This window comes from Bombus pyrosoma, linkage group LG5 (genome assembly GCF_014825855.1).
Source record: "Bombus pyrosoma isolate SC7728 linkage group LG5, ASM1482585v1, whole genome shotgun sequence".
In the NCBI taxonomy this organism is placed as follows: Eukaryota; Metazoa; Arthropoda; class Insecta; order Hymenoptera; family Apidae; genus Bombus; species Bombus pyrosoma.
Genome location: NC_057774.1, coordinates 10,581,124 through 10,604,991, shown reverse-complemented (window position 1 = coordinate 10,604,991; position 23,868 = coordinate 10,581,124). Strand labels below are relative to the sequence as shown.

Here is a 23,868-nt window from a genome sequence, read left to right as displayed (position 1 = left end):
AGGATGTCTGCAAGTGTCGCGAACCCGCGGCATTTTGTCTCATTACGGTCCACCCAGGAACAGGACCGTAAACTGATGCCCAAATTACATACCCGGCTACGACTACTGTACCTTGCTATTTCTTCATTATCCAATTTTATTTTGACAAATAATTTAACTATAATATAATGGATATGTCTCTCGAGTCGCGGCGATAGATCTTTCACTTGTGAAATGTTAAATAAAATAGAATAGAATAATGATAAAGCGAATACGACTGCAAGAAATATTTACGCACTGTTTATTTACTTATTTATTTATTTATTTATTTATTATAACAGTTACATACTATTTAAGTAATTCACTGTACTTTCCATTTCTCTAGAGATAACAGGATAAAAATTCCTACGGAAATATATTTGATAATACATTATTAATAATAACAACAATTTCCAATGTACTCAATGATGCTCACTCAAAATTCTTTCTCTCGATTCCCTTATTTATCGATTAAAAACACTGTTCTCATTCAAAAAGAATATGCCTGTCGTATTCGTACACGATGATATTAAACAAAACAAAATTATTGTTGTTCTTTCCCAATCTTTACGCCAATTACCATTTAAAAATCTATCTTTCAAAATTATTATTCCTTATTTCTGCCCGATCCGAATAGCCCTCACTCGTGTCTATTTTCTATAACAATAATGAACGATATTCTATAACAATAACGGTGCGATATTTTGAAAGCGGGCCACACGATACAGGAAATACCAATGGACAGAATTTATTTGAATAATTTTTCAATAACACACAGGAAGATCAGTGGGCGTTTAAGCTCGACATACATATATTGCGTAGAAGGATCGGTGAAACGTAAAATCTCGTTTACCCGGTTCGGTTGGGCGTGAGAAGCGCCGAATTTTCGATAATAAACGCGTAGCTTTTTTCGTTCAGGATTTCACAATTCTGGAAATTCCATCGGTTTATAAATTTTTTAAATTTTCGTCGTCGTCATTTTATTTAATATCTTGGTCAAAGGAGATGGAAATTTCATTGTGAAAATTAATCTGCGGATTAGCTGTACATTGTTCCAAATTTATTTTTAAGAAGATCCTCTTTTAACCATAATACGATTCTCGAATTTATATAGTAGATTACTCGTTACAATTTTTAGTAGATAAAACAAATCTCTGACTATATTCCACTGATTTAGTCGTGCTCATAAAAATATGAATTTGCATTAAAACCTACGATCTATCGGTAGGTAACAAAAGCTTGATATAATTGAAATCAAAGAATGGACAAATTTTCCGTTTCTAAAATGCCATAAGATACGTAGTACACACAAGATAAATCGATCCCAGACATCATTTTAACGTGCCAAATTGTCGACGCACGGAAGTCGCCGAGTCTAGTTCATTTCTCATTGCCGCGGATATATCAAGGCATCAATGTGAAGCTTTTATACGATGAAAAAAATGTGTGGCTGGTTCCGGTAAATGCACTCTCAGTTCCCTCTTTTTCCGATGAAGGGAAAAACGAAGATACACGACGGCAAATTTATGCGGGCGACAAGAGACCCGAGCACGTCACTGACACGCAAATGAGCTTTTTCGCTTAGGCCCGTTCCATATACTTATTTTTTCAGACACGTCAATTTGTCATCTCGCGTTTTCGTTTCCAATTATTTTTGCGTCACATCGTCTCTTTTGAACCGCGAGCGTCGATTTACAATTCGAGAGCTGCTGTACGATACGCTATCAATAAAATCATTTAAAATAAATAAAATATCATTTTATTGATAAAAAGAAAATTATATTTTTATATACTGTTTGGTATCTGCTATATGACAGTGGAAAAATTTTTCCATGAATGGACCCATATGTCAGAACCATATCGTGGTATCTTTTATTAAAAAGATGTTTATATAACTATGAAATTTCCCCTCTGGGTTTGCTATAGTTATTATATAAATATATCGATATTTTTCTTATATATATATTGATTTCAATAATAATTCAATAATAATTGACTACAAGGAAGATAAATCTTAGCTATCAGTTTGATATTGCGATACCGATTGTTCGCTATACTAAAGGGTCACGCCACGAGGAGACTGCTACGAATGATGACTCGCCCTATACTTTGATTCTATCCCTACATTGTTATATATTTTATCCCCCAATTTTCCACAAGATGAACGAATATTGAGACTACAAAATAGTTTAAAGAGGGATCTATGTTCCAATAAAGAAAAACGGGTCGTTGACAATGGCGATATTAATAAAAGAAGGGCCTCCAAGGGATGTATTCTGTATAGGATCATAATCACATTCCCCGTTGATATATTTGAAGTTGTGACTGCTTCTGTAGTAAGTAAGAAACATAATCGTTGACAATAACTTGATCAAATTCATTCACAGTATTATCTAATAGAATTCTGATGCTCCTCCTTACTTACTACTATGATAAGAGTACTTACTACTATGATAAATACATTCGGCCGAAGCCTGAAGTAAACGGATGTAGTTCACTTAGTCAGACACTAGCTGAAGCTAACTTCTTATATTATTATTATATATTATTTTTCTAAATTACTTTTAGGCACATCTGTCAGATCCTCATGTTTATAATCTCCAAAGCTTAAAGTCGAAATAATTTAAATATGAAAATATGAAAGTCTTTTAATTCGACTATCTAAACTGCTTGGAAGCATAAAATTGAATAATTTGAATTCTGAAATATCGAAACATTCGAATTCATCCATTATTAGGTCACTATCTCTAAGTCAGTTTCGATTACAATTTGAGTTTCCAAAGTGTTCGAGTATCGCGATGCTCGGTTTAAAAGTAAGCTGTTATATCAACGTTTGTCGAATTCGATGCAAACAAAGCAACGGCAGATATTACTAGTTCTCAAGTTTTGCCAGAAGCGATTTCAGTTATTGTCGCGTCGTATCGTCACGTTTCTCCTCGTCGTTTCGGTCCATTTGTTGCAATGATAAAAAGCGAAGCTAGCATGTTCTTCAAGTCGTGCCGCTCGTCAGTGCCTGCTCGAACACTTCGCCTCCCTTTTCGTGGTCCTTTACGGAAGAGACATCTCTTCGCGAGCATTTATTTGCCACTTTTCTTATATCGTCTTCCAGTAGAATGTTTCTTTTTCTTCGATAACAGCTGCATTATTCGTTGCAGATCTTATTAAATTTTTGATTTAACAGTCTGCTGAATGGCAACGATGTCTCGACTCTTTCTCACATTGAACCTTTACGATTCGTTCCTTCGAGCTTCGCCTTTTCTGATCGAAAAGCACGTTGTCCTTGTCGATGAACGATATGATATTCGTGAGCGTGAATTTTTAAATTGGACGTGAAATGTCTGGCATAATGTACGACTATGAAGAACTGTAAGTATGCAGCAAATATTGCATACAATTGAAATAAATTCTTTTGATCATTGAATTGTATCTTTTGGTTCAATTACTCGCAGATCAGTTGCTTCGTAACTGGCATGATGGCTCATTTAAAAAATTATTTCACTTATAAAATACCAATATATGTATAATGTATCTCTGTTGTATAACGTACTACGTTAGCTTTATGATGTAAATACTGTTATTTACAACGATATAAAAAAACCACTTTATGTAAAAATCATCTCATGCTTTATACGTATAGTTGAACATATATTTGTATTAAAAGTCGATAAAATTTAGCAAAAGTTTCTGTATTTCTATCAATTAATCGGTTATCGATTTCCCTAAAGTTAGACTTCTCCGTTAAACAGCCAATATTGAACTTTAATCAGCACTTTGCACGAATCACCAAGACCAGTATATAAAATTATTTTTTACCTCTCACGTAAAAGGAATAAAACGGAAGAAAAGGAAAAAATGTATCGTATAACTTTTTCTATTAAGAAGAGAAGTAGAGAAAAATAAGGAAAGGAGAATTCACGTAACCCTTTCATTCTTCGTTCCATGAAGTATTCTGAGCTATCGCGTTCAAGGCGAATTTCTGCGCACGATCGAAGAAGAGTGCAATTTTCTTGACAAACAGGCGATACCTTTAACGATCGACGAAACGTACGGTAATTTTCTTGCTATTTCACCTTGTAGCAGCCCCGTGTGGCGTTCATTATTAGCGATATAGCGAGAACGTTCGTTATCCTCCCGTTCCTGCAAACAAGATCACTCGTCTGGGGTGGTATTTGCATGCAAATAGTTTAACAATCGAGCTCAAAGCATTGTTTTGTACGAATGTCTTCGATTAACGTGCTCCCTGTGGAGATCAGCGGACAATTTTCCTGGAAAAGTATCCGTGGAGGACAAGACGAGTCGGCGTTGTTTTCTGAGAGCAACTTTTGACCGATAAATTAGGGTCACATGCAAATATTTCATCTTTCTAAATATAATACTGTATTAGAAATTGCATATTAAACTTGACTATCCATATTTCTAGTAGATCAGGCACTTGTCTATATTTATAACAATTCTGAATTATAATTATCGAGAATTTTGGATCTTTGAAGCCGAAATAATGTTATGGGAGCACAAAATTTACTCTTTTAATTAATATTTAAATAGTTATACATTTATTTAATGGACGATCTCTATTATATTTATCGATACATATTTGCACGCGTCTCAGCACTTCCTTCCATACCCGACTGTTAACCAACGACTCTCCCAGATGCTTCTAACGACTGAACAGTTTACATCCATCTGTTTTTGAGACCCCACGCACACACATACTCCCACACACTGATACAAGTATTCTTACTGCGCGTTTAACCTAGTCCAGCACAGAAAATTATACATATATCAACAATAATAAAGTCAAATTAACATTTTGCACTTTCCGATTTTTTAATTTATTACGTATTTTTTTAATAGAATTTAAATCAGATTATCATGGAAGATAATGATGGGTAGTCTATTTTCACCTTGTAATTAACTTCTACACATTTTATTGCGTGTTTCGTATAGTTATTTCGAATCAATAACAATTTTTGATTTAATTATTTTTCTAATAATCTATGCTAATCTGCCTAATACGATGTAACTTCACATAATCGCTTGTCCCCCACAATTCTACTGGAAAAGTGAAGAACGTCGGAAGTTTCATGCGGCTTTAGATTCAATGGGCAAAGGCTGGGGAATTCTTTAAGATGTGGAATTCCATTAACTAAAATGTAATTAATAAGTTCGCCGATTTGAGAAACTTTGATGGTCGTTGTTTTCTTCTATGAGATACGATTTATAATTTGAAAAGGAATTAATTACACACCACGGATTCCGGAAAACGTAGTTTTAACCGGAACAATGGGAGAATGAAGATTAAAACTGGTAGAAAATTCGCTACGTAGGATGCGTAGGATGAAAGGAAATTACTGCAACATCAAGTGTGAAACTCGAACGAAAACCCCATTCAGTATAAACATTTACACCATCGTTTGTGTTCTACACACGTTTCTGGAGTTGAAATCGCATTTTGCATAACATTCTGCGCCTGTCTTTTTATTTTTTATTTTTTCGATGTTCTGTTTGAATCTTTGCTTTCAAAATAATTGCATGAGTTTAACATTCAGTGGCAAATATGAAAGTACACATTTGAATTTGTAGAGATCTTTCATAAGTATATTATGTGTGTTGTAAGAAACATGTTGAAATTTCATTAGTTTTGCAATAAAGCACAGTTATCACGACAATATTGATACAATTTGAAACTATTCTGAAAATTTATATGCTCAAAGATAATGAAACAAACTTAAAAAATCATTGGGAAATTAAACTTATAATTCATGTCTTTGTTATTTTATATGTATGTATGATATATGCGTGGTCCATGAGAAATCCATTTATTCCATATTGTAACAAAAATCTTATAAATAATAAAATTAATTTTAGCATTTGTGTTATTAAATTTTCCTATTATATTCGTTACTCTTTGACTTTATGCATTTCATAAACGAGATTCATATTTTTACGAACTTGACTGAATTTCCTAAGTAATTCTATTGAGCCACTTTAATCCTGATCAATTAATTTTTCCTTTGACAGTATAGATTAATTATGTTTTATATGGGACCAATGGTTCTTTAAGTCGCTGTACATCCAATACAAAGGCTAAAAAGCGGAATTCGAAATTTTATTAATCTTCTTTTAACGTTTTATTTAATTCCCGGTCGAAAACAAGAATAGGGCTGTTTCAGGAAAAATGTACACAAATCACTACCAGGAAAAAGTTGTTGTTCCATTTTATCGAATTTTCAGCAGAAGTGAATTTCTCGTCCTTTGTTTTTCCAGAAATTTCTGACAGCATAAGTTTTCGAATACAGAAGCGACAAGTGCAAAATTTCGCTTGTACGGTATTCACTTGGCAAGTATCCTGATTTCAAGTTCTCTTTGTTTTCCGATAATGTAAATTTTTCGTATATAAAATAATTATCGCTATACACACAGGGTCCTTCTGTTTTCGCCAGGTCGTAACTTTGGATCGTAAACATCTTTCTGTAAGACGTGTAACCGCAATAAAAGTACGAAACGCGCGAACGTAAAATCATTGCGCGACTTATCCAGTTACCGTGGATGTCCTTGAGAACCACGATTTTAATTCTTCAATTTAATTTTAATTTTATCTAAATTGCTACAGAAAGTGTATATATATAATCGTAAATATTCTTCATAAATATAAATAAATATATAAATATTTATATATATATACACAAATAAATAAAAATACGATAAATAACAATTTATCGGGAAATAAGGACTGTGCGAATATTTCTTTAGCCTCTGTAAACGCTTTCCGCGTTGTAATATTGTTCCAATATTATCAAACAGGGGAAAATTTTTGGAAAGGATTAGTATTATTTTAATATCGTTAAACAAGGAAAAATTGCATTGGCACGTGCTTGACGCTCGATAAAATGTGCACTTTCACGGTTTTTTCACCTTTAACCTAGATCTGAAGTCACTCCTATATATTTTTTCTTCATTCCCACGCGTCTTGAATAGCGCACGACGTTCTATTCGACGATCCAGTAAAGATTTAACTCTTCAGATAGGTACTAAGGAAATGCAACTTAAAATAATATAAAAATTCACAGAAATATCAGTAATTTCTCTGACGTGATTTTCATTTCAAGATCTAAGTAAGGAACGCAGAAGATAAGAAACTTTCGACAGAAATAATAGACGTCTATGAGCAACAAATAATTGCATGAACAACGACGAAGGTCGTAATTTTCTCGTAAAATTAGATCATAGTAGTATTAATAACTCGATTATACGTGTACTAGTTCAGGAAGTTAAGCCGAAACTCTATGTCGAGCAGCAAATACCTTTTAATCGACATATTCTCTTGAAGGGTGTAAAGGGTGTCTTTATCCCGGTCGGTAAAGAATCTCCTGAATTATCCATAGTAGCTGAAAGAGTTGCTTCCCCAACGCCAATCCAATGGTGAAATCGTGTCTGATCAGTGACCGACTCATACTACTGAAAAATTAAATCTTTATCAATAAACAGTATCTTTTAACTAATAATTTTTAGTTTTCATTAAAGTAACTTTTTAGTAAGATTTTGTAATGATTATCTGTAAGATATTAGCATTATTAATTAATACTAACGAGCTTTATTTGATTATACACGGATTATATACGGATATTAATAAGGAATTTTTAAGTGATTTCTTTCTAAAGATTTGCAAAATCATTATCATCATCGTTATCATTAGATTACGGATGTATAAGAAAAATGCTTTTATAAATACAATTAAAAAAATAGAATTTAAACAGGAATATGTTTCACTCACTCAATATTAGACCAAAGTTACTATAGTAAAGTTCAGCGCTTTCAATTTCTTTTCATAAAACATTTACAAAACACAGTTTAACTGATAATTTGTAATGCAACCTCATAAGTAAAATTAACTTTTAATAGGAAACTTGCACACAATCGAAAAATGTAATTTTGATACAAACTACAACTATACTTAATCGGTAATGTTACATATGATACGAAAAATAAGAGTTCCAGGTGACGCCTAAATCGCCAGGCACGAAAAAGCATTGCATATCACGTTTATTCTGTACCCCATCTGTTCTAATATCAACTCTGCTTTATCAATCTCCACGCCAAACCTCTTTGCCTGACTCCTGATCGATTCGTTCTACTGCAACACCGCTCTTGCCGATAGCCAGTCTCGTAGCAGCACTGGTTACGTTTCCATGGAGCTTACCGTGGCTCATGGATTTGATCAATACTTGCCTTAATCGTGTGTCGAGCGTCGTCCAAGTCGTGCTGACCTTCGTGTATCGTGTAAGCGTCCCGACGTTTTCCTCTTCGAATCGTTCAGTCCGTGACATGTCGTCGAAGGATCGATAGCGTTGCATGTATAAAAAAAGAATATGTTGCTATTTATTCCCCTGAACCTGCGAAAAGCATGAACGACGCGCGATCTGTGTTCGTGCAATCGAACGTGTAGGAAGAAACGTGACGACAAATCGTTGGAAGGTGTGCCGGATTTCGCGGTTCTTCGACACGAGCTGATCAGCTCTCGTGGTTGGCAGACTGTGAAGATGAAGAGGCAGAATGTGAGGACTTTGTCGTTGGTAGTGTGTACGTTTACTTATTTGCTGATTGGCGCGGCGGTTTTCGACGCGTTGGAGTCGAACACGGAGAGGAAGCGCTGGGAGTTTTTATCGGGTGAGACTTGTCTCGTTGTCCTCAAGTGTAAATATGCGAATGTGTTGTTGGTAGAAAATTCATATGAAAATAAATGCTGTATGGAAAGTTGGTGATGAGAGTTAAGGGTGAAAATGTATATAGGGGAAGGGTGGTGATAGAATATATAGGATTCGAAAATTCTATTGGATAAACTTTGTTTGTTTATTTTCACGTGTACATATTTGAGTCCGCGATTGCTAGATATATCTGTGGAAAACAGAATGTGTGTTATATATGGAACGTTCGTGATGTGAATTGATAACGAAAGTATGGAGAAAGAGGTAGAATGTATAAGATCGAAAGTTTCTATTGGACGAGTTTTGTTTCGTTGTTCACGTATGTGAATGTGAGAAATGCTTAGAGTAAGGGATTGGTAGGAAATGAATAGGCAAATGAACAATATATGGAACACTGATGGCGAGAGATAAGGCCGGTAGTATATATAGAGGGGTAGTATAAATACACACGCACGTATTAGCTGCATCGGGCTTGATATTTTCACGTGTCGATGTTTAAGCGTGGGATTAAGGTAAACGTATAACGTTAAGGGTTGAAAATAGAGAGACAGGATGCACAGTATGATATTCAGCGATGATATTTTCATAGATGAATATTTTAGGTAATAATTAGTAGCATTTTCCGCTTGTGAATATTTGAGTATGTGATCACATATACTGTTAAGAGTTAGGGATGAAAAATAGCAAGGAAGGATAGGTTCAGGATTGCTATTCTCATACCTGCAAATTTTAATTCTCAATTAACAGAAAAATATGTAGCCACGAATAGTAGAGTATATACATAAATAATAATAATAATAATAATAATAATAATAATAATAATAATAATAATAATAATACTTGTGGTTACGTTAATGGTTTTAGAGGTTCGTCGAAACATGATCAAGAAGTACAACATCACGCAGGAAGATTACATAATGTTGGAGATTGTTATAATAGAAAATAAGCCACACAAAGCAGGCCCTCAATGGAAATTCGCTGGTGCCTTTTATTTCGCGACTGTTGTGCTTGCTATGATAGGTGAGTGATACCCTCAAGCGTGTTTGTTACGTGTTTAGAATGTTGATTTTGTGCAGTAGAAGTTAAATATGTATCGTAGATAATCGATATCATGTTAGAACCTTGGGATCTTTAATGTGTATGTATTTATAAAATACATAATAAATTCCTATATTCTATAAGACGCATAATAATCCTAAGTTTTTAGTTGATGGAGCATTATACTATTCTATATTTATTATTATTCTATATTTGTATTACTCTAGATAAATTAATTTTACATATTCTGGATCATTTATATCAGAAACATTCATATTAAAAAATTTGTATATCTATATTCTTAATCGCAGTAAGATTTTATTTCAATTTCCTATAAAATTTCAAGGGTACGGACACTCAACGCCAGTCACCATAGGAGGAAAAGCATTCTGCATGGCATACGCCATGGTGGGCATTCCTCTCGGTCTGGTAATGTTCCAGAGTATCGGTGAACGTCTGAACAAGTTCGCCTCTGTGGTCATCAAACGAGCAAAGACGTATTTAAGATGCCAGAAAACAGAAGCAACCGAGATGAATCTAATGCTCGCGACTGGTTTACTTTCGAGCATAATTATCACCACTGGAGCTGCTGTGTTCTCGCGTTACGAGGGATGGAGCTACTTCGACAGCTTCTACTACTGTTTTGTCACGCTGACTACCATCGGTTTTGGTGATTACGTCGCCTTACAGGTAAATTCGTCTAACGATAAATTCAATGTTTCATCAAAATCTTATCAAACCTTTGTCAATTCGTATTAATAACCCTGATATTTTCATAGGAAGTTTCATAGGAAGAAGTTAGAATTTGTTAATTTTTAGCAAGAACTTCTTTGTTGCTTGAATTTTATTGCTTCGTTATTATTTATTTCTTAATTCATTTTTGTTGATATTTCTTCTTCAATTCGCTTTATCTTAATATTTAAATTTTGCGAAAGACTTTTGTAATATTTGTTTGTGATGAAAACGTTGCAGAATGATCACGCACTTTCCAATAAACCTGGATACGTGGCCTTAAGCTTAGTCTTTATACTATTTGGCCTGGCCGTCGTCGCTGCCAGCATAAACTTACTCGTCCTCCGCTTTATGACGATGTAAGTACATATTCCTTCACCCCAAAGCGTGCACATATATCTCGCTTGTCCCCTTTTACTTATCGCCACTCTGTCTTCTCAGGCCACGCTGTAAATGTAGGTCACGTCCAAGATATTGCTCTTCGAAAATTTATGTGATATCTTCGAGCACAATCCCACTTATTTTACTTCTTCAATGGTCAAAAAGCAAAGAGGGTTTCTTTTAACAAAATTTCAATTATTCACAGGCAAATTCTTTTTATTAAAAATTTCCAAAGATTGAAAGAAGTTATATTTATAACATTACACTTAATAAGAGAGTTCTATCTCTAATTTCATTGAAGCTTGTTACAATGCTGGCGAAATATCAAAGCATTGATATTTCGACTTGACTTGAAATGACTTGAAATCTTGAATCTTGAATTTTGAAGCCCTGAAAAATTCTGAAATTTCTAATCTTTCCTAATTATTAAATAGGAACACGGGTGACGCCCGTCGCGACGAAGAGCTTCAACCAGCTTCTCATCACGTGTTAACACTGGACGGTGAGGTGGTCGCTGTAAATGGAAAACTATTAGCTGGCCACGTGCCCATAGTTCACGATACGGATGACTGCGTGAGCGTGTGCTCGTGCACGTGTCTAGGACCACCGAATTCCGAGCTTCTGGACCAAGGTTACCAAGGATACAGGCCTCCTTCAATCTCGAGCCTTCGAGTGAAACGTGCATCCGTCTGATGGAAGGAGTTCCGTCGTCGCAGTTTACGTCGTCGATTATCGAGAGCCGACAGCAGAGAACTACTTGGTATCGACGTGTAAAAGATCGACTCGAAAATTGATATAACCAAAAATGGATTTAAAGATCCGCGAAGGAAACAATGACATTGAAAATAATTTCATTGGTACAGTTCACAATGGAGTTTTTCAAGTTGATTCAAATTGGACCGATGTCCGAAATTGTGTTCTTATAAGATCTACCTTATAACGTTCGAGGACTCGTTAGCGCACATTCATCGATTTTTGAAGACGTATTTTGAAGACAGCCAGTGGAGTTTGTTCTGAGGAGGTGACTTTAGAATCGAACTATTGAATTGTACTTGGCTCATGTTGTAATATTACGAATAGTCGTAAGAAGAAGGACGTTCAGAGAGTGTTTGATCGTTTGTAGACGATTTTCTAACGATTTCGTACGTTTCATATCGTACCACGGACCATTTTCTCCCGGTGAATTCCGAGAGAGTTTCAAATTCTCTAGAAAATTTAAGAATTCGAATTCGTATTCGGTGTTTATGCTGTGTCATATGTATTGGACGATTATTGAAATTATTGAAGATTGTAGATTAGTCATGAAGGTTGCGTCGGTATTAGAAATTGTTGCTTAGAGGATTGCTTTGTTCCGAAGATAAGTTGGGTTTCTTCGAATAAACTTTCGAATTAAAATTTTTTTATGATCTTCACTATCTACGTTGTATGTCAATAAAATCTTTCACATTTTACAAAAATCTGTTCTCAAAGTGTATGTATATGATTTACACAAATTATGACAAAAGCATTTGCCTAGATTTTGATATCCTTCAAAAATATTCTACGGACAAAACGATCCTCGTAAAAGGGAAAATAATTCGTTTGATGAAAGTTGAAGAAGCAGAGATCGCCGTTTCGATCTCGGTTATTTGTATGTATACTGAATATATCAAATGTAAACAGAACAATATCCAGGCCTCGTTAGCGTGATTGTTAAATACATATATACGACTCGATGTTTGTACTAATAAACGTAAAAGCTGGAAAATGTGAAAATTTCGCGAAAAGAAAAAGTCGATCTTAGGAAGTAGCTTAATTTTGTAGCTACGAAAATTGTGATTGTACAATTTTCTAGAATTGTAACTCGAACTTGAATAACAATTTTATCGTACTTGCGATGCGAAAGAAACATACGTCGTATACATCTTAGCGTCGTATTTTTTAAACCTAAGATTAGAGAATATATCAACCGACAAACAGGAATAACCGGGAAGACTGATAGTTGAATTAACCGACTAGTTGTTATCTTTTTAACAAAAATTTCTCTAGGCGCCTGTTTTAACCCTCCAAAAGTTACAAAGTTAAGAATTGTAAAGAATTCGTGTAATTTTAGTATTTTTATAATTCATTTATTATAGTATCTACGTTTGTCTGTTTCATTTTGTAATTATGTAGTATTTGTGTAAGCGATCGTGAATTTTGTAAAAGTATACGATAAATAGTCGCTTATTTGTTGTTGATTAAAAGCATTCATGTTTAGTAGCTTAAACGTGAAACGAAATTTTCGAAGACTAAAAAATGATATATTGTGAATATTTCAAGTAACTGCAGAGTGGTTCCTAAGTATCTTGTATTTTAGATGTTTAAGATAATACTAAAGATACTGAGATTTTAGAGGGAATTTTTAAACATTAATTTCGACCAGTTTCTATGGCCAACAGGAAAAATGTAGATTTCCGAAGATTTGAATATTTCCATAGTCTAGATAGATATCTGTTTAGATGGTTCAAGTATCTAGAGATGTAAAACATAAGATAAATAATTTTTCATTTTAAATATTACAAATATTTAATTGACGCATGTTCTAACATTTGACAAGCGAAGCCAGATTATTCAATGCTATTTCGTAAATATTTCATTGCAGAATACAGGGTTATAAATTTATGAAAATTTTCACATCATGCACAAAGGATAGAAACATGGATAAAAGGACAACAGTTTACTTTTGATAATCATATATAATTAATCTATGTACGATAAATTTGAAAATGGCATATTTTTTGCTTCGAGCCAAAATAAGCCAGAAACCAAATAAAACTTATTTCGATGAAGTTGATTATTCTGGCTTCGGAGTAACTCACGTACGTGTAAAAATATTTAGCAGAAAAAATGATGCTCAAAAATGAAAGTGCATTAAACATAGCAAACAAACTGACTGGAGGGTTAAAACGAATTCCAAAATATTTTATGTTTTATTTTTTCTTACATTCGAACTTACAGTTGCCGGTACCGTACCATATCAATGCTTCTTTTCTTCCCAACGACGCGTTCTGTTTTCGTCAATTATCGATGATTGATCTGAGTGATCGACACACGCACAAAAACAGTTACGTATCGTTTAACAAAAATAGCGAGAAAACCTCATCGATCCTCATAGGAACATCGCTGCACAGAGTAAACGATAATGTGCACTCATTTGTATACATGTACCTTAGTTCATAGGCGCTCGTCGTACTCTAACGGCGGTATATGATTGGGTATATTTTTTATCGTCGAGAGTTTTTTAATAAACGACAGTTCATTATTTTCTTTCTCACGTTCATTTCTTCCCTGCCTGTTTTCACTTACATCGATTCGATATTTGCAAACTTCGGATCGGGACTTGAAAATCGTGAAAATCCTTCAGGTTATGAATTTCGATCCACGATCGGGGAAAAGTTGTATTCTGATAGAAATAAGGCGATATGGAAATTATTTTACGCTAAATTATATTCGCGGTGTACTCGAACTGTGTGAAAATGATCAAAATCAAAGTTTCAAGTTTACAGTTCATAGTTCAGAGTTCGAAGAGTTAAAAGCGCAAGATTCCGGGGCGAAGTTCCAAGTTTAGCGTTCAAAACTTCCGACTAGAAGTTCAAGATTTAATGTTACAATTGCAGATATTTGCAAATATCGCATTTTAAGCTTCGAGTTTCAAATTGCTATATTACGCATAACTAGACAATTTGTAGCAAGAGAAAAGCATGGATTCCGGCGTGAAGCCCCATATCTGTGCCTTAAAAAACAGTGACAAATACTACATGTTCGGTTCGGATGAGGACATCACGTGTAAAAATATATGGATAAACATGTTCCAAATCAATGGGAAAACACCGAGGGCGAAAATATTTTTCGACAGTATGGCGCACGTGTGTGCCGAGAGAAGAAGGCACGCTCTGATACATTGGTGGATTATTCATCCTTGCAGCAGTTGGAGGTACCTATGAAATTAAGGACATAAACGAAAAGATAAAAAATATTTTTTTAAAAAGCGGTTAAACAGATACTGCTTGCACTAAGGAAATTTTTTAGATTTCTATGGGACTTGGTAATGACTGTGGTATATATGGTCGGATTTCTGACGATCCCATTTTCCGTCAGTTTTATTGTCATGAGTCACGATAAAATTCGAATGGATAAATTCAATTTTTTAATCTACGCTTTCTGCTGGATGGATATAGTATGCAATTGCTTCAGTGGATATTACGACAAGAAACTCATGCAGGTGGAATTGGCTCCCTTCAAGATATTCATGTACTTTCTTTATATATATATATATCTTTTTGATACTGTAGAATTTCCATGTAGAATATTTTTTATTCATTTGAATTTTAATTGATTTAAATGTCATGTGATATTAAAAAATATCTAGCATGAATGTTGATTGATTTAAAAGTACGAATAACATGATTTATTCTCATAGGAACTATTTAAAAAACTTTCTTATATTGGATATCCTTTCCTCGTTGCCATGGGATCACATAACTTTGCCATGGCGAAGTCTTCCTGGAAGAGAATCTAATCATTTAGTTTCTCTACTCAATCTCTTACCTTGTTTGAAGCTGTCGCGTTATGGCTACGTGAATATGCGAATCTCCGAGCTTTTCAGCGTAATCTACCCTTTTTTAAATTTAAAGGAAATTTTAAAAATTTACAAATAATTTTAACTGCGCGCGTACATCATTGTCACGAATATCTTTATTCGGCATTTTAGCATTTCGAAGTGATGTACTTTTATTACGAGCTATTTTCCACCTTCATGCTGGGATTTTACATAATGTACTGGTCTTCGTGTCTGTATTACTTGATACCAGTGTTAGTTTTGCACTTCAGTAACTCTTTACCAGAAGTAAGGGATGAAAAATACATACTACTACCTATTCTTAGATTTCAAAAGCTAATTAATGAATAACGTTTAATAATATATCATGTTCATGAGTGAAAGTTCATAGCATTGCATCTTTTTCAAATTAAAAAGATCAATGAAGTTAAACAGGAGGAATTAAATGTTTCACTTTTATTCAGTATGAAGAGTAGAGAGATAATTGTTTCTAGTGATTGAAAATAATAAAATTGCAACAAATAAATATTATTACAAAACGATAATATTAAAACACAATTCGCGTGAGATGAAATTTCACTAATGATAGCCTCTAAGAATTACAGAAATGTAGATAGAAAATTTACAGTAATATAATTTAATAAACGTTATACAGGAATGTCCTGAATGTTGGATGACAGGGTTTAACAGCAGCAGCATACCTTCCAGGTTTCAATATACACTCTTTATCGTCGTGGAGAAATTAGCAGCGAGTGGTTACGGTGGCTACGTGCCAAGAACAGACGGTCACATTGTACTGAGCTTTGTTCTTATACTGTTTGGTAGAGTGCTGGAATGTTACATTGCAGGCAAGATGTTTTCTAAAGAATCACGTACACGCATATATTTTCAATCTCTAAATAGCATATGAATCTCATTTTAGTGATGCTGATTCAAATAAAAGCTGGAAAACAAGCATCGGAGTTGAAATTTCAAGAAATAATAAATCAGTTAAGCGCTTACACGAGTCAAAAACAGTTACCAAAGCACATGAAGATTCGTCTTCTGGCTTATTACTATTATCGTTTCAGGAATAGTTACTTTCGCGAAAAGTCTATCTTATCTAATCTATCAGGTAACCAAATATAATTTACTATTTCATTCGTTTCTTGATTAAGATTTACAATTAATCAACGAATCGTTGTAATCTAGAACAATTACGTCAAGAGATTGCGCTTCAATCGAGCCATCGTTTAGTCGAAAATGTAGCAATATTCAAGGACTTACCCAAATACGTTTTACGATCCATCATAAAGAATTTGAAATTCGAGCTTTATCTACCGAACGACGTGATCATCAAAGCAGGAGCTTACGGCGATTGTATGTTCTTTTTATCTGCTGGAACTGTCGCTGTACTAACACCCACTGGGACAGAGGTATGTGGTAGGGCCATTCAACAGTGTATCATTTAACATTTCTAATCAAAGGAAAATTTAAAATTTCCATGAAATCTAACTTAAACTTTTAAATTACAGTATCGATTTAACGTGCCATATATCAATTTTCCTCTCTATTTATGTCTCTAATTTCCAAACGTGTTTATACACGCTAATATGATTATACGTAAATTAATAAGAACATATTAAGAAAACATTTATTTGCAATTTTATCATCGAACCGATACCATTAGATTCCATTTCTCCCGAAATACTTTCCCTGGTTTCGAAATCAAATTCCGTTCATAAATGTCCCTCCTCTTCATACCTCCAATTTTCTCCTACTCTATAAATGTAATTACACACAAATCAACAAGAGAACATCGAACAAAATCATTTTCTTTCAATTTTATTATCGAATAAGTACCATTAAACTCCATTCTGTATACGTTACATTTTATTTTTCATAAGGGTACTTGCTCGATTCAGATTTCACTTAAGTTTAACACACCAGAAAGATCGAACCCTTCCCTTTAAAATGCTTTGCGATTTAAGGTCCTACGACTTTTCGTCTTTAAGTTACGTCAGTTTAAAATGAACGATAACTCGCAGCGCTTCGCTATCGCTGTCCTTCTCGCACTCTCGGATCTCTCTGTCGCACGCGGCTTCCCTAACCTACTGCACACACGCGCATGCGCGCTAATCAGCAACGTGCACCGTACTACGCGCGTAAGCACGTGCAATAACTAGGTCACGCTGTTTCCGTGAATTTCGGTCATTCATCCTTTCGCACAAATTCGTACGCGTCGCTTTAAATCGCTGTATCTCCGGAACCACTTGAGATATCGACTTAAAACAAAAAGCATTTTAAAGTGCGCGTCTCCTGCTATCTTTCAAGCTACTTTGCATTCAACCGAAGTGATTATTACGGTAATTTGTCGTTGATTTCTGTGACTACGTTTTCATAGGTTGAATAAATTGAATGTTGAATTGAAGGTTGAATAATGGTCGATATTATGGAGCACAGTTAAAATTATATGACGTCTTTATAAAGGCACTGATTGTAAGCTAATAGGCGTGTTATAGTTTTCCCACATATTGATTGAGATTAGAATAAAATGCGTATTCTTGTAATTACTTTTCATCGTTCGAAGGAATCTCGCAGTAATTATAAAATCAGTACAAAAATCGATATAGAGAGATTTTTTTGCAAAAGAGGTATTCGATGTGAGACACAATTCCCTTTCAACTCGTTTCTCACTTTCGTTTCTTAAGATTCAATTATCTTAAGGCAATAATGAGTATTCGTTATTTTCATCATTTACGAAGCTAATTTCTTTCCTTTTTTTTTTCTTTTTCCTTTGTAGATCTGTCACCTGGACGACGGAGCCCATTTTGGAGAAGTAGCGCTTCTAGTTGGTGAACAAAGAAGAGTCGCAAGCGTGATCGCGATCGAAGTGTGCGAGGTGTACCGTTTGGATCGCAAAGATTTTCGGAAGTGTATCTCCGTGCATACGGAATTATTCGCGAAGATCGAGAGACTCGCGACCGAGAGGATCGAGAGAGCTATGATCATTGAAGAACACCATAAACGTCATCTTAAGCGAAGTTCTGCTCAAGGTGATCGTAGAAAAACAGTAGGACGTTACTAAAAGGAGAATAGTTCGAATAATACGTAATATTATACTCAATAATAATAAATGTTAATATAGTAATTATGTTAATAATTCTTGTAACTATTAAATAAACAATGTGATATAAAGATTTAGATGTAACAAAATGTTGTTAGAAAAATTCACATACTTGTTAATTACGAGAAAGAATAATCCTCATCAAGAAGTCGCTGATAGCAACAAAGTTTCTCGATAAGAAAAATAATCATGCTAATCGTTTAATCATATATTTAAGGATCTTATATATTATTATTGTCCATACAATGTTTGTATAGTGGCATTCCTTCATTTCTACCTTTATTTTATATATATATAATTATATATATATTTATATTATATTAATCGTTACCTAAGGTATAACTTACAAGTACTAAAATCACTAAAATCTTTAGCACTGTCGCGATGTGTGTGATAATACATTAGAGACATGAATTTGTATGATTAATCTAATCTTTCTTTCACGTCTTTCATTTTTCTCTTTTTTGGCGAATTTTCTTGTTTCCTCGTATTTTTCTCATGTAACTTACGCTTAAATCCTTCGTCGGTGTATTCGTAGCAACAATCGTAAATCGTAGCTGACTCGTTAAGAATTTTCTTCACTCTCTTTAGTTTATATAAGAATATTGAAACAAAATTTTTTCGAGAGACTTCTGTCGATTCTACGCGAGGTACGTTCCATTGCATATTTTTGTTTAACTTTATTCTATAGAAATGAAATGAAATGCGTTTCTCAAAACTGTAAAACACGTAGAAAATGAAGTGAAACGAATTTCAAAATTACTCGTATAGAAAGATCCTATTTTCACTTATATCTTCCAAAACGATTAAATTCACAAAATTCAAGTTGCAAATAACTGACTAAAATTATTCGTTACACGAATCAATAGTTCTATTATATTATCTTAAGTCCTTAATTATTTGCGTATATAATTATAATATATCGTTATAACTATCATAGCCATTCTAAACATCACTATATGTTAATTATCATTATCACACTACCTTTGTGTTACAAAAAGAAAACGCATTGATATTTGGAAAATTGTTTGAAAATCGACGAATCAACCGGTCACGATCGTTTCTACGAATTTTACAAAGTTTCCACAAGGAATTGTCCAGCGGTCTGTAAGATAGGTCGATCAAACGAGTACAGTACGTAATACAGGGATAATTATATACATGTCCAGTGTATAACGTGTAAGTGAATATGTTGCCATTGTATAGACTTTAAAATCACACGGTACAAATATAAATTATTTACTATAGAATAGAGAAAATCTACCGAAACAACTTGCTTGACGTTATGTACCTTTTGTTCTTTCCTTGCGTTATCATTTCTTGTAATAAACGCGATACACATTCTTTTCTACGTTACATTTTCTTTAGTCTTCTTTTTTTTTCTTCTTTATTTTTTTGCTTGTTACCGATATGCAATCAGTAGGATATATCTATGTAAACTAGGAGAATTTATGCTATTTATACATTTACTAAATAATGTCGTGTTGCTACGTTACTACAATCGTGTCATGTCTAGTTTGGTCATATCTAAAGGAGTACGGAGGAGAAGAGTACTCAATATCTTTCCATTATTCCTTGTTTCTTTCCTTTCCTGCTACGATTCCTCCGGGTAAATGAAGAAAACGATAATAAAGGTTTACATGCTTCGTTTCTTTTAAAGCAATACTGTGATTGTCACAATTTCCAAATTTTATCTAGATTCTACTATACACGAAGACCACACATGGGAAAAATATGACAAGTTCAGTTTGGTTGGTTTTCTCATTATTTTGTTGCACGTATTTTAATATAAAATTTTAATACGTTTGTTATACATTTGTTACGTCTATTTTCATATGAAATAGTTCAAAAAGGGCATCTTGTGATAAATGATAAACCCATAATATTTTGTACGAAACGAACAATTATGTTGCTCTAACTTCATTAATATAATATCGAATATACAATAACATCGAATTTTAAAATTGCTCTTCTATAAAAGACTTGCTAAAATAAAATATGACTTGAGTCATATTTCTACTTGTGGTCTTCATACGTTTGATACGTAATTAGGAAATAATATACGAATAAATATATATATATATATACATATATATTTTATTCGATAAGGAAACGTAAAAAATTGGAGGAATAGCTTTTTCACACTTTGGTACGATCGTCTAATATCTTTTTCCTTTTAGTGACTATCAGTAAATTTCTGCGATTGAAAATCTTCAGACAATTCGTTCTGCTTCGCGTATACTACTATTTTCGTATTTACACTAATGGTAATCTGTATGTAAAGTTCTATTTAGCACTCCTTCCTCGACACTTTCGAAGGGCTTCTAATAAGGCACTGTCATTTACTGTGACTGAAACGATCAGACGAAAGAAGAATGTCCTTTTTTTCCTACAGTTCCGTGGATTCTTTCCATTATCGAGTAAAACTTACGCTTACAGTATATCTATAATATTTATATATAATTATAAATGCTTTTGGTACCTTCCTTCAGAATTTTGATACGCTACAAGCTACTGATATTTTTGCGACGCTTCAAGATTAACAGCATAAATTATCTCTTACCGATGTTGGAACGAAATACGCATACAATTTTCCAATGATATGTAACCTTCTTCCACTCTATATCGAAATTAACCATTTGTTGATTGAACCTTCCTGAACTTCTTCTTTTTTTCTTGTCAATTAGTAATAGAAATACATTTTTTCCTATATTTTTGCGAAGAAGGGATAATATATCAAAATTGGTATCAGCTTTACCAAGAAGAAACACGTCGTTTCTAACTTGTTAGAATATAATATCGTGTAAGAGAAGGAAGTAATTTTATATAAGAGTTTCACGCTACTTTTTCATAAGTTCGGAATCGACACAACTTATGCTCTTATTCTCAAACATCGAGGCTTCGCGATAGATGATACGCTATACATAGTAACAGTGTGTAGTTAACATTACGATTAAAATGTTCAGGAACAAATATATAAATGCAACACGTTAATATGGTGAAAGAAGGTGCGTATCGTGATTGAATTACTGATAAATGCTTGTAAATTGTTATTAACCTCTAACGACTTAACCGTTCGATCCTCTTTTTAACGAGCTTTGCAAAATAAAATTGTAACCACCGAAACTTTTCTAATTTTATCGATATGTTTATTAATCTATTATACAATTTTCAGAACGAAACTACGTAAAAGCACAAAACTTAAAATAATTGAAACGAAAACGTTAGCAAAGAGTCGATTTTCCTTTCCTTTTTTTACCAATTCCTCCCATTCCTACTCATTTTACGAGCCAGCATATTGTCGTCACGATGTTGCACCTTCGCCATTCTTAATCGTCGCTATGATAATCGTAAAATGTTGTTCATTGACAGAGGATTGTTTTGTGTTATGGCAATATATTGGAATATCGATAAGGGATATAAGTAGTAACAGTATCATAGAGTATATAAATGGTGTACTGCGTAATAAACTATTTATATTTTACAACGTAACGTGCGTATATTTGTATGCATCATACAAATAGGTACAAGTTCCCCCCTCCCCCAAATTCCCTATTTCTTCTTTTCTTTTCATTTTATGCGATCGCTTAGTGCGATCTATCGGCTTAAAAAAAGAAAAAAAGATATAGCGATCTTAACTCGTTCTTTCGCGACATTTTTCTTTGTTCCCCTGACGTGTCTATTTTACGAAGCTCTTTCACTTGCAGAATCAGATTGATCGATACATCGCGTTGTCGTATGGATTCATCGTGACGACTTCCTTGGAACCTTGCGAATATCTTTTACTCGTATAACGTAACTCTTTAAACGTATGATTTTTGTTTTAAATCTAGAATTAAGATATGTAATAGATTTTTTTCAGAATTTTGAATCCTTTTATTTCTTAACTTAGAATACATTAAATGATAAAACAAAGAGAGAATTTTAGAATATTTGACGAATTATCGAATTGTTTATGTTAGAGAAAAATAATTTTGCAAGGGTTGGATATTAAAAAAGAAAAAAGAAATCGTTTAAAACCTAGGTTTACTCATAAATTGCTAAATTATTTTTCCTCGACTATATCTTCACTAGATATTTCGGCTTTCAATTTCTGTATTTCATCGCATGATTCCATATTATATTCTGAGATGGCCAACGACTGGAACGCGAACCAAACGGAAAGTAAAATGAAAAGAAGAGCAAATGTTATCGATCGCTTAATCGATCGAGATGCGCTTTCTCTCGTTCCCCGGAGGACAGCGATCATTCCTATCCTCATATGGCTTCGACCGACTAGGATTCCAGCGTCAGATCGTATATACATACATAAAACGAACAACGACGAACGACGACGTTGAAACAGAATTGAAGGAAAAGAAGAAACAGCAACGATAAAACCATTTTATGTCTCGTTGTGTAACTCTTTCGTTCTCGCGCTCTTCCGTCTCGCTGTTGCTTAATTATATATTAAAAGTATCTATGTATAGACGTTCTAAGGCTTTGGCAGTGAATTAACGTCACGTTTATGCGGCACGTGCTCGAGACAGAGGAGTTCTGTGTCCTCGAATCGGATCGAATGACCACGCGGCCTCGTCGTCGTCCTCCTTCGTTTCTTTAGTAACGATACATTTGAGAGCCGAGTCTTCTTTTTTTCAGACGTCTCTTTTGCACGATAATAGTGAATTTGACAAGCTACAATTTATAGATTGTAAACTTTCCTTTCGAGGTTTTACGATCCTACACCCTAGAATTTTTAATAATTTTACTATCCTGTGCCATCGAACATTTGGTAATTTTATAATCCTATGTCGCAGAATTTTTAATAATTTCACTATATCGTGTCCTGGAATTTTTAATAATTTTTCTATTCCATATTCCATCCAAGTAGGATAATTAGTAGTCTGATAATTTGGGAAATTTATTTTTTTTCAAAATTCATTAGTGCTGAAAACTTGTGACTTGTCAAATTTTATTAACAATATTAATTGAACTATGCAAGAGAGACCTTATCGTGATTGCTCTGCTTTGTTCATCGGGCTCGCAGGAAGCAAACGAAACTTTCTTAGACGAGATTCTTCAGGATGTACCTTCGCCTCCTTCTCGATGTGTTCAGGTGAGGCCCTCTGGAAGGAAGCTGGCCGGCCTCGGTACAGGATCGGCAGCAGAACTTCGCATAGTATTTGTGCGTACAGTATCTTGCTTTCACGATCAGGTCACACTTCGCGAAGAACGAATTGTCCTGGCAATTAGGGTGAATGAAGATTCCTAGGAGCAGAAAAATTATTTCTTGAACTCTAATCAATTTCGTTTCTTTCGTGACATAATAA

General features: G+C 34.0%; 3 protein-coding genes across 20 annotated transcripts in view; 2 read left to right on the top strand and 1 right to left on the bottom strand.

The window, feature by feature from the left end:
- LOC122567525 (two pore potassium channel protein sup-9) overlaps positions 1–14,159 on the top strand; it is a 77,781-nt gene extending 63,622 nt beyond the window's left edge. For 10 of the 11 annotated variants that reach the window (XM_043726150.1, XM_043726154.1, XM_043726151.1 and 7 more), the window contains 4 exons: positions 9,588–9,743; positions 10,108–10,451; positions 10,734–10,852; positions 11,309–14,159. In XM_043726150.1, the coding sequence (XP_043582085.1) occupies positions 9,602–9,743; positions 10,108–10,451; positions 10,734–10,852; positions 11,309–11,567 (864 nt within the window). In that variant the 5' untranslated portion in view covers positions 9,588–9,601 and the 3' untranslated portion in view covers positions 11,568–14,159. Of the gene's footprint in view, positions 1–8,273; positions 8,686–9,587; positions 9,744–10,107; positions 10,452–10,733; positions 10,853–11,308 lie in introns of those variants that run through there. The other variant, XM_043726145.1, reaches the window with a different exon arrangement.
- Positions 14,160–14,596: 437 nt separating this feature from the next.
- Positions 14,597–22,344, top strand: LOC122567886 (potassium/sodium hyperpolarization-activated cyclic nucleotide-gated channel 1-like). The gene is made up of 8 exons (XM_043727011.1): positions 14,597–14,829; positions 14,913–15,146; positions 15,316–15,502; positions 15,607–15,741; positions 16,109–16,301; positions 16,376–16,567; positions 16,645–16,868; positions 18,236–22,344. The coding sequence occupies exons 1-8, from the start codon at positions 14,597–14,599 to the stop codon at positions 18,518–18,520; spliced, it is 1,683 nt and encodes a 560-aa protein (XP_043582946.1). The 3' UTR covers positions 18,521–22,344.
- The window catches only part of LOC122567513 (papilin), a 155,808-nt gene continuing 150,692 nt past the window's right edge, over positions 18,753–23,868 (bottom strand). For all 8 annotated transcript variants that reach the window (XM_043726117.1, XM_043726123.1, XM_043726122.1 and 5 more), the window contains one exon: positions 18,753–23,806. In XM_043726117.1, the coding sequence (XP_043582052.1) occupies positions 23,604–23,806 (203 nt within the window). In that variant the 3' untranslated portion in view covers positions 18,753–23,603. The remainder of the gene's footprint in view (positions 23,807–23,868) is intronic.